We start from the raw sequence: 12,187 nt of genomic DNA on the forward strand, positions 1-12,187 counted from the left end.
AAACGGTACAATGTCTCAATCTATTTTACTATATAAATATATACATTTCATACAAATAAAAAGATCCCACTGACTGTATTAAATGTTTATTTCTCAAGTGCCATAGAACAGGCCACACCCACTTTAGTTTCCGCCCCATATGCACAATAATTATATGCAATTTAACTACCAAAAAACTTTTTATGACAAAAAAGACTTGTTACAAACATAATTAACCGGCATAATGCAAAAAGGAAAAAGACAAACGAGCAATTTCAACTAAAGTCACCCAAAATCATAAACCCGCCCACTTTATGCCCAGCAGATATCAATCAATACAACCAGCGCTGTGACATGAAACAAGTCCAAAGCCGGCCAATCACTTTGCAGAGAGAGGAAGTCAACAGAAAGTTCTTGTTCACAGGAAGTTTGTTACATTGACAAAGAGTTAAAACTGACGGGATTACAAACCATCACCTCCCAGCTGTCAATCAAACGTCACAGCCAATGACAGAGAGACGCTTAAAAACATCATGTACAATATCCATATACACACACATATATACACACCCACATACACACCAGCAGCTCACACTCCCGACACTCACGACTCTGAGGACTTCGAAGGGTGTATGAAAATTAAACTCACTTTTTGTAAAATTGTTCTGATCTATAATCTTTCAGACATGAAAATAGTATATTTACTGAATGCATAATGAATTTTGAATGAATCTTCACTCGTGTGTGAACTCCGAATCGGCTGATTAATAACAGTTGTGACGTATGCTTTACACAACAAACACACAGCAGATGAATCTGTTGTGGAAACACTTCCTGAACACACCTGAAGCTCATCCTGGTCTGAACGTCAGCGTCTGATCACCTTTAGCTTATGACTAGTGTGCATCTCTGGGACATTTATTTAAATTAAATCTCACATTGAAAATAAAGGGTGGATGTCACAAAAGCATATTCAGCTAATATTTCACTCTAAACCAAAAAGAAAAAAAATGTATCGAGAAATTTTTAGGACAATTAACATTAAAATCTTAAATTCTTATTTCTGTAATATTTCTGAAATTTCTGAATGTGACATTTGTTATTTTATATTATATATATATATATATATATATATATATATATATATATATATATAAAACAACAACATTTGTACACACAAACATTATATATGAATGAATGTAAGCCCATTTTCCAACCTTTTTAAAACAATTATTTTAATAACAATTAAACATCATTGCTATGATGTAAATATATACACACACACACACACACGCAGATTCACATTTTGGCATCATAGCAATGAGATATATACATATGCATTATAATTATGAGGTTTTCAAATCTTAGCAATATTTTTTGCATATACCTGTATATATGTGATCATTTTTGCATCAATGTGCTTAGTTGAAATTGGGCTTAAAAATCAAAAAAGATCCTTTTGTTTTATGTCTTTCTGCACAATATACATTTTTTTTCTTTTGGTTTTGGGATGAAATTAGGAAATGTCCAGGTCATAAAGGCCTCACGAGATTCACCCTTTTATAACAGAAGTATGATAGGGACTAGTTTTTGTTCATCGGTCAGATTTAAGGATCTCAATAAGTGACACGTCCCCAAACGCTTTCACGTGTACTGAAATAAACCCTACATACATGACATCAGTCATCATTTTTCTGCGTCTTGTCTTTCGATAGGACCGTGTAGAGCAAACAGAAAGTGAAGTGAGAGAGAAAGAGGGGGAAAGGATCGATCCACAAGCCGGGGTTCAAAGTCGAAAAGCCCTTAGCGCAACATTGATTCATGATGTATATCATTTCATTACACAAATTCTTTGGCATGACAATGAAATGCTACAGAAAGTTGTGAACAAATATGGTGAATCTCACAAAACCTGCGGCAAAATATCTGGGTAATATTTCATCCCAAAAATCACAAGAAAGGAAATACTTTTTAACTTTTACGATTTTATCCATTCTGATATTTACTTACTTAATGAAACATTTGCCCCCACTCAATTATTTTTACTATAACAGCAAAAAAGAAGTATATATTATTAGAGTAATAAAAGAGACTAGAACATCTCAACTTACAGAAATAAGAATTTAGACGATAAATGTTGTCAACTGTCGGGAAAATAATTTCTGGTTTGCATTTCTTGTTTCTATAGCTATTTTTTATGTAACAAATAAAATGCACTAAGACATTCTTTTCATGACAATTAACTACTTAAGACATTAAAGTGATAAGAATTTGGGAATTAAATGTGTTTAATCATAATTGTCTTTATGCACAATGTAATTGTATTGATTTTGGGGTGAATTATGCTGTTTTGTGAGCCGCTTCGTCAGCTCCTGTAGTGTTTTATTAATACTGTCTCTCAACACTGATGTGTGTGTGTGTGTGTGTGTGTGTGTGTGAGAGTGAGACACAGACAGCTGATCTTCTGAAAGCACGTGTTTCTGTCGCTTCTAGCGCAGACAGGCTGAAGCGAGAAGGCATCAGACGCTCAGCAGCCAGAAGAAGAAGATGACGGCCAGGAAGAGGAAGAGCGAGTCCTGCCAGTTGTTGCCGTTACCGTCGGCTTGATGATCGCCTCCGTAATGAGGATCTGATGAGATCAAGTCACGGCTTTCAAAATAAACATTCATAAGACCTGGCATGATCTTGAAATATTGTCAAATATTAGTAGAGAGCATCTCAAAGACAGACAGCGGCACTGACCTCGTCTGTGGAAGTTGTCGTTGGTGTTAAAGACTGTGGTGAAAAAACCGAACGGAAAAGCCCCGACTCCAAAAGACATGTGAAACCCTGCGTCACCAAACCCCTGAAACGGCTGCAGACACACACACACACACACACACACACATTCATGATCACAGCATCACACCGCAGCAGACGATGTGTTATTCAGAAGAACACACACTCACTCCTCTGCTCTCTGGTTCTGTCCTTTGACCCTGAGGTCGTGGTGGTGTTTTCAATCTGTAACACACACACACACACACACAAACATTAGACATTTCTCATAATAATAAAACGAGTAATATCATCAGGCTGAATATACAATTTTATGTTCCTTGCAGCTTCCTGTTAAAATAAGGCTTTGATGGTTTTGAACATTTGAAAATGAAAAATTATGATTATAAATATTACAATGTAAAGTGTGAAATACAAATGTAAAATAATGTAACATAAAATAATAATAATTATTACTACTACTATTATTAACATAATATATTTTTCTTACTATTTTGATTTGGTGAAACATCACATTATATTTATTTTTATTTTTTATTTAATATCTTTTATATTTTATTGAATAATTATTATTGTTTTATTATTACAAGTTACATTCATTGTAAATTTTTTTTTGCTATTTTTTATATTGAAAAATTATAAGAACAACAACAACAACAATTGTATTATATATTTCATGTATATTGATATATAATCTCTACATTTTGGCCAAATTGTGCAGCCCAGGGTTATTTTATGATATTATTTATTTACCATTTTAGTTTTTAGCAGTATTATAAATCACATTCTATTTTAATATTTTCAACTTTAATTTTAGCTTACCTTTTTAAATATTTAGTATTAAATATAAAAAAAATCTGTAAATAAACTAATACTTTATTTTATAGCAGCTTTATTTCAAATATTACAAACAGTTTTTAGTAGTTTTAGTTAGCTATGATAACCCTGGTGCAGTTTTGGTGCTTTGCAGAATTTCAAAATTGTATAAAAATCCCAAATATGGTGCAGTCCTCGTCTCATGTGACACAGTTTAACATATTTATGCACATATTTGGTGTTGATGGTTGTCTAGTAACTAATATCAGTCATTTCTCTGTGCCTCCAGCATGAAGGTGACCCAAACCACACACAAACTCCAGATCAGGTTCAAAATGATCTCATTTTTGCAGTATGCAAACTTTCTGTTTCCATGGAATACATGGATGACCTACTCTACCAGGAAAATAACGACACACCCTGTGAGTGACCCACAATGCAATGCACTTGACCTGACCTCCCATTTACAGAGTGACAAATTATACAAATCTATTACTGGACGCCCCAAATCATTCTGCACAAATCTGAATTGAACATGCTTGCTAGCTAGTAAATAAGTAACTAACTAGCTCTGTATGTTATCCTAATGTGTGCAGTACCTGGGGTCTTCCTGACTGGTGCTGCCCCGGCCGTACAGGGGGATGACTTTATCTCGACTGATTCCTGCTTTACACACGGGACACTGCTGTCTGCTGGGACGCGTCTCCAGCCACTGGAACACACGGGACAACTTCAAATATTAGGAAAGGCTCTCATGCTCACTGAGGATGCATTTATTTAATCAACAATACAGTAAAAACTGGAATATTGTAAAATACAAGTACAATTTCTGTAACTGTTTTCTATGTGAATATACTGTATATATATATATTAAAAAGTAATTTATTTCTGTGATGCACAGCTGTATTTTCAGTATAATTCCTCCAGTCTTCAGCGTCATATGATCTTCAGAAATCATTATGATATGATTAACTGCTCGAAAAACATTTATTATTATCAATGCTGAAAACAGTCATGCTGCTTCTCATTTTTGAGGAAACAGTCATACATTTAATTTTTCAGGAATCTTTGATGAATTAAAGGGTTAAAAAACGTGTTTATTTGAAACAGAAATCCTTGAAATATTATTGATGTCTCTACTTTTTATTATTTTAATGTATGTTTGTTGAATACACATTTCTTCATCTCTTATTGCTTTGACCGATTCTAAAATAACTGAAGTGTTCTCCAGCTTTCTACTGTGCATTACAATCTCATAATAATGGAATGACATGCTTTTTACATCTAAATTGAATGAGTATGAACAGCTATAAAATAATTAATAATGCCAGTCATGATATTAGACATGGAGAAACTGACCTGATGAAGACATGGCCAACTGCACGAGGAGCAGACGATCCAGGAAAAACACAGAGAGAGAGAGAGAAATATTAGGTTAATTACTTTCTTTATTATTTATTTAAAGCCAGCTGAATTTATGGAAAGCAAGAAAACTCTTTCATGAGTCTAAACCTGTCTAAAGAAATCATCAGCATAAATCACATCTGTCGCATATTTCTCAGACATGAAAATCAAATGATACATAAATGTGTGAACATAAAATATGGGGAATGTCGTGAATCCTGAGGACAACATCATATAAATATATTCATAATACAACTATTTCCCCACTAAAGAAGTTGCATTAAGAGAAATACGCCTATTTTTTTGAAACATTAAGATTTTAGGCTCTGTGATATTTTTTATTTAGTATACAGGTATTAATTAAACACCCACACAATTCGTATTACTGTAATTAAAATATTTTGATATATTATTACAGTAATAAAACAGAATACTTATTTTTGTTGTTTTGAAAATCATGATAGAATGTGAGTCTAAAATATGATCATCAGAATTATGAGGAACGTTTATTTTTTCATCTCTCAATCGTCATTGTGTAGCATTGCATTATATGTTTTTAAACTAAAATTATTGTGACCCTGGAGCACAAAAACTTAAGTCTTAAGTCTCTGGGGTATATTTGGATAAATCATTAGGATATTAAGTGAAGATCCATGAAGATAATTTGTCAATTCCATACCGTAAATATATTAAAACTTAATTTTTGATGAGTAATATGCATTGCTAAGAATTAATTTAGAGGAAATTTTCTCCATATTTTGATTTTTTTGCACCCTCAGATTTCAGATTTTCAAATAGTTGTATCTCGGCGAAATATTATCCTATCATAACAAACCATACATCATTGGGATGCTTATTTATTCAGCTTTCATATGATGCATACATCTCAATTTTGAAAAATTGACCCCTTATGACTGGTTTTGTGGTCCAGGGTCACATATCAACGTACTAATACATATGACTTATTGAGTATTATGTATTATGTTGTTGTTTCTGAGGTGAAGTGTGCCATGTTTTAGTGAGATTCACTCAATAACTCTTAAAACTTTCATGCTAAGTGTACAGTGCGGTCTATAAAAGTGTAGAACACTTAACTCACTAACCTAAGATTTTATAAGCCAAGACAAGACAGAAAGCAGTTGTGCAGGCAGCTCCTGACGGGTTTGTTTCCCAAATACTGAACAACTATCAGACGTTTGTCATGCACACAATCACAAACACACTCCAAGAGTTTGACATGAATGAAGGCTGGCGATCACAAACACAGAAGGTCAGCGTTACGTGTGCTTCTGTTCTTCCTCCTCCACTACAGCCTCGATCCTCCGGCAGAGTCTTATCTCTCTTTAACCCTATAATCACACACTAACGGCACCAAACACACACTCGACTCCAGGCACACATGCTGTAAGAGCTCTGCAGAACACAACCTGCTGCAATCCAAACAAGACATGGCTCAGACGCACAGTGAGTTTCACATTCGTCTGAGCAGATCGGCCTGATTTCTGTCTGTCCTTGAAGTAATTATTTCAGGCGTAAACCTGCAAGATCGGCAGATAAACGCCACAACACAAACATCAGTTTATTTTCCTTCAAGTTTAGTTAACGCGATACTGTATCATATTTGATATGTGCATTTCTAAATGATCAACATGATCAAAACCTTCCTGACAAACCTGTTGCAGACGATATACGACATGCCTTCTGCCTCTGACTGAAAGAAAAAAGGCCTTTAGAATCGTTTTACAAACATCCACATAACGCTGCAATTCACGTGTCTTTTGGCTGTGAAAACTTAACTGATTTTTATAAAGAAAACAGAAGAATAAGATATATTGTTAGTGATATTTCAAGAAGAACTGATAATAGACTAAAGCAACATCAGTTTACCTGATTATCCAGACATCATTTTTAGAAAAATCATGTTCAAATGTGAGTATCAGGCTTTTGAGGAATGTTCATTTGTTCATCTCTCGAGCTCTTTGTTTTGCATTGCATTATATGCTTTGGTTATAAAACTAAGCATTTAAATCGCATCTTAAAAGACATTAGTAGAGATACAGAGTGACAAGTGACAATTTTATGAGCTGTAAGTATCTGCTATAAAGATTTCACTGATTTACATTACAAGCTATAATGATGTCTTCACTTTTGGTGCCTAAAGTAGAGAAAATTAGAGCCTCTGAATAAAACTGAACTGATTTTTTCTTGCATTTTCTCACCATGTTATAATATATGAGTGATAAATCTTAATGTATCATATACAATATAAAAACAACGTAAATATTTTTTAATAATTTTGACTAAAGGTTAAATAAAAAGCACAATAAAACATACAAATCACTTTTATATCAACCAGTATTTTCAGGAAATGCCACACTATAACCGTAGAAACAAATACTGAGATGGTGCAGGGTAACACAACATGTAACTACTGTAAAATCACAGTAAATTAATGCTCATTCTGAATATTTAACTATGGTATTATGATGTTATCATGGTGGATTAAAGGTTGTAAAATGAGACATATTCTTCCCTGTCAAGCTGTCAATCAGTCATTGTTTTTGTCTGAGATGTTGTGCTTGTGTTGCTGTAGTTTGACGCAAGTAAATTACTATTAACAGGCGAAACCAGCCTCGGTTAGTGTGGTAAAGGGTCAGTCGTTTTCTCACTGTCCTGCTGTGTGTGTTTTATGATTTTAACGCTCATTCTGCACTCACTCATACTGTTATGATACAGGATTATCGATAGGTTTTACCAGAACAGATGTCCACAGAGGCTGATGACCGCGTCCCGGGCGGTGTCCAGGCAGATGTTGCACTCAAAAGTAGCTCGATCTCTATCCCGCTCGCCTTCCGCGCCACCTCCCGGACCTGCTCCGCCCCCACTGCCCGGGACTCCCGCTCCTCTGGCGGGCGCGCCGTCACTCGAGCTCCGCTGCTGCTCTGCGGCCTCCATCCTCTCACGCTCGCACTGCGCGTAGCCTTTCCTGCGTATCGCTCTCGCGCGGACGTGACGCCAGTCCCCAGTCCCTCCCAATCCGAAAGCGCACTTCCGCTTTTGAGTCGAGTGGGCGGGGTTTGAGCGAACGTTTTTGACTGAATTCATGATTTAAAGGGGTACTATTATGCTTTTTCACTTTTTTCAACTTTAGTTAGTCTGGAAGGTTGCTGTCAAGATCTGCAAAGTTACAAAGCTCAAAGTCCAATTCAAAAGGAGATATTTTCTTTAGCAGAAATCACTTTTCAAAAACTAAAACGAATAACTCGTTAGGACTACAACAATTTTTTTCCTGGGTTTGTGATAAGCTTTCACAAATACCAACCAATGGGACAATACCCAGTTGAGCTGCACTAAAAGTAAAATAAAGCAGTCTAGTACACCCTCAAAATGTTAATTCTCGTCTGTACACTTGGCTGACAGGAGAGTATGGAATGTATTCTGAATAATCAAACATTTACATTTAGAAGATGCTTTTATCCAGTGTGTTTCAATCTTTTTTTTTCAGTATGACACAGCTGTGCGTAAAGTGAGGTACATACATACAGTAATGGTTCACGCAGTCGTGTAGATGACCTACTGACACGGACAAAATGTGTTTCAGGGGTTTTGTAAAGGTTCTGGACTCTCACACAGATTCATGCTTCCCTCTGCTGGTTACAATCACAACTCCATTCAGAATCAAGACATGCCTTTGATTAAAAATCTCAAATAACAGATGACCAAGAAACAACACACCCACACAAACACACACACACACAGTCACACACACACGCCTAACCTGATTTTACCAAGTGAGACACGTTCCTGGGACAACATCGTTGTTGACCCTGGAACAACATTGTGATTAACCAATCAGATTTGAAGAACCAGTTTATAGATTTTGTGAAGTTTATGCTTAAAATCAGTGTTTGGTGCTTGTACATCAGTGTCATTCATCTATCATTTCCTCTGATTTTAGGGATTACTCATGTTAAGGTTAGGTTTAGGTGTAGGGATATGGTTAAGAATATATTTTTGGAGTAAAATGTTGTTCCAGGGTCAACAAAATATGTTGACCTAGGAACATATCGGACTTGGCAAAATCAGGACGTGCCACACACACACACATACACACACACTTTTCTCATAATTTCACAGGTTGAAATTTAATTTTCTGGAGTTTCCAAAAGGAATGTCACTTTATCAAAAGTCAGTTTAAACTTATTCAAAATGCAATGAGGATTTGTATAGTTTTAAAACTATTTGAAACAATAAATTCATGCATAAAATGTAAAATGTCCATATTTTCTGTGCTTGTAACATCAGTACTTCAGTAATACATCTTTAAAACGAACATTGCATTTTAAAAACACTTCAAAGGTATCTGGTTTTCACCGGGCTTTCCGTGTAAGTAAAATATAATAAATGTAAATAATGTGCATAAATGCAATGTGAATTAAATGTGACTAAAAATGTGAATATGTGAATAAAATGTGATCAGATGCTGGATTGTGTTTCATGTCCAATTGTCCAGAAGTTTAATTCAGTGTCTGACCTGATGCTTTTCGGATGTTGTGAAAAACCACCCTGTTATTAGTCATGTATGAATGTGTTGTCCAGGTTTTCACATTATTTAGCTACTGATGATGGTGGAAGTAAAGCTCTTGATCTGATTCTTCGTAAAATCCTGCAAAACCTGTAACTGTTCACTTGATCTTCTAGCTGGAGGCATCTGAGTCCTTTCGTTCTAGAGCTGAAAAAAAAAATATTTAATTTTAATTAACAGCCATCTAAAACTGATTAATTTCTGTTCCTAAAAAAAGACCAAAATCAAGTAGCAAAACACTGTGTAAATGAAAATGAAAGTATGATTTATAATAAACGGAAACATTACTGAGGTTTGGCATTGAAATGTTCTTGGATCTGCAGCGTCCTGAAAGACAGAATAACAGCATTATAATGTCTTTAAAATCAACACAAATACTGTGAATATAAAGTTTCAAGTAACAATGAAGTTGTTGTCATTCGATGGGAAACTATTGATGTTACTTGGCAGTGGTAACAGCAGTGCATTCTGGGTAACAGTGTTCTGATCGGTGTCTTCTCTCTCCATGGCTGAAAAAAAGCAACAAATGTTACATTCACAGTGTCTGCATTACATTATTTTTTAAAACTCAGGAATCTGTATCTGAACTCACCAAAATTAGGCATAGAGGTGTTTTTAGAACCCATTGCACCTAGAAAAATCATCACAGCACACGTTTAAGACTGAAGATGAGTGAAGATGAATTCAGATGAATGAATCGAGATGTTCTGACCTCGAGCTGCTGTAGGAGCTCCTGCTGGAGTCTCTTTAGCATCACAAAGACTTTGAGTTTCCTGAAGCTCCTCAGCTGAGAGACACACAGAAGAACCGTTAATGAAACAGAGCTGAAAAACATCTGAACAAGTGTGTGAAGCAGCATCCATTTCTGAAGAAAAACTGTTAGTGTGTGTATTAGTGTCTGTTCAGGACCTACTCTGATCATCCTCCAGACTGTCATCTGAGGAGTTTTCATCATGTGAAGAATCATTGAAAACAGCAGCCAAATCTGCCTGTATGTCTGGTCCTGAAGATTGAGAATTCAGAAGAAATAAAGCGGTTGATTAGTGCAGATGATTATTGAACATTTTAATGCATTTCATCATGGACATAGTGAAGTTTTACAGTGACTGTAAACCAAATGATAATGAATGCAGAGGCTTTTAATTTCAATTCGTATTGGGCTTCTAAGCAATTCAGACTCACTCATACCTTCCAAAAATTCCAGTTCTGTTTGTGTTGTAACAAAATTCCTACCTGAAATAATAAATATTAACACAGAGTCAGTCTCATCTCAGATCAGTTTATGATCCGGATGATCCGTGTAGAGATTGAGTCTTATACAATCTCTAACTAATGTTAGTATTAATGTCAGGAAATGACCACAGTGTGTTTTGAGAGAGCAAGAAAACATTACAACTTCATGTCCAACATAAAACTAGTTGCAATTACACACAGTTACAATTTAAGACAATACATGTTTTAGTGGATGTACTAAACTTACTGGAGGGGAAATTGTATGCTAAAAGAAGAAGAAGAAAACATGTCAGCAGTGAATGAAAGTCCAGAAGAGAATGAATGATCAATTTAAGGTAGATGTCAAATACAATGCAAAATCGTCAGAGCACAGCAAATACATTAAAATTTTTCAATATATGCATTTAAATAAATTTTTGTTACATTAGTATGATTAAGTCTGTGTTTTCTGTTGATTTCTGAAGCAGAAGCAGCTCAGAACCGCTGCTGTTTGTGAACTGGACATTTGGATTTACTCAGATGATTACTGATGCATTGCTATGTCCAGCTAAATCAACTAAAGATGATAATATTGTGATACATAAATTATGTATGTATAAGTGTACCGATAAAAAAAGTGCTATAGGGGCAAATATGGGACAGTCTCAAAGAAAAATCATGAAATACAAAAAAATATTTTATATGGTACTACAAATCATAATTAAATGATATGAGGATAATGATATATTGATGCACTTAATTTATTATGATTTGTACTTTAATTGCGGAAACTTTTAAAAGAGTCACTTTGGATAAAAGCATCTGAATAAATGTAAATGAGATCAATGAATTTGTTGATGCAAATTTACTCCCATAAACAACCATAAATAATAAATATTAACACAGAGTCAGTCTGATCTCACATCAGTTTATCATCAGGATGATCGTGTAGAGAACGAGTCTTAGACAATCTCTAACAAATAATAGTATTAATGTCAGGAAATGACCAAAGTGTGTTTTGAGAGAGCAAGAAAACATTTCAACTTCATGTCCAACATAAAACTAGATGCAATTGCGCACAGTTACAATTAAAGACAGTGCATGTTTTAGTGGATGTACTAAACTTACATTGGTAGCAACTGTATTGTGAAGCTAAAAGAAGAAGAAGAAGAAAACATGTCAGCAGTGGATGAAAGTCAAGAAGAGAATGAATTATCAATTTAAGGTAGATATCAAATACATTTCAGAATTTTCAAGGCACAGAAAATAAAGTAATAATTTTCAATATTTTAATTTATATACATTTTTGTTACATTAGTATGATTTAGTCTGTGTTTGCTGTTGATTTCTGAAGCAGAAGCAGCTCAGAACCGCTGCTGTGTGTGAACTGGACATTTGGATTTACTCAGATGA

General features: G+C 34.9%; 1 protein-coding gene across 1 annotated transcript; it reads right to left on the minus strand.

Annotated features, from left to right (window-relative positions):
• Positions 1–1,197: 1,197 nt before the first annotated feature.
• LOC113062615 (E3 ubiquitin-protein ligase RNF5-like) lies at positions 1,198–8,097 on the minus strand. Its single transcript, XM_026232591.1, has 6 exons — positions 7,733–8,097; positions 4,933–4,951; positions 4,173–4,285; positions 2,928–2,982; positions 2,722–2,833; positions 1,198–2,608 (listed from the first exon to the last, which is right to left on the minus strand). The coding sequence occupies exons 1-6, from the start codon at positions 8,080–8,082 to the stop codon at positions 2,499–2,501; spliced, it is 759 nt and encodes a 252-aa protein (XP_026088376.1). The 5' UTR covers positions 8,083–8,097; the 3' UTR covers positions 1,198–2,498.
• Between the last annotated feature and the right edge of the window lie 4,090 nt (positions 8,098–12,187).

This window comes from Carassius auratus, chromosome 44, assembly GCF_003368295.1.
Source record: "Carassius auratus strain Wakin chromosome 44, ASM336829v1, whole genome shotgun sequence".
In the NCBI taxonomy this organism is placed as follows: Eukaryota; Metazoa; Chordata; class Actinopteri; order Cypriniformes; family Cyprinidae; genus Carassius; species Carassius auratus.

What these genes read in the sequence shown, in the direction of transcription:
- LOC113062615 (XM_026232591.1), bottom strand. Translation starts at nt 8,082, where the DNA reads ATGAATTCAGTCAAAAACGTTCGCTCAAACCCCGCCCACTCGACTCAA. An exon ending in CAGAACCAGAGAGCAGAGGA is followed by an intron (nt 2,834 to 2,927) that starts GTGAGTGTGTGT and finishes GTGTGTCTGCAG; the next exon opens with CCGTTTCAGGGGTTTGGTGA. An exon ending in CGACAACTTCCACAGACGAG is followed by an intron (nt 2,609 to 2,721) that starts GTCAGTGCCGCT and finishes TGATCTCATCAG; the next exon opens with ATCCTCATTACGGAGGCGAT.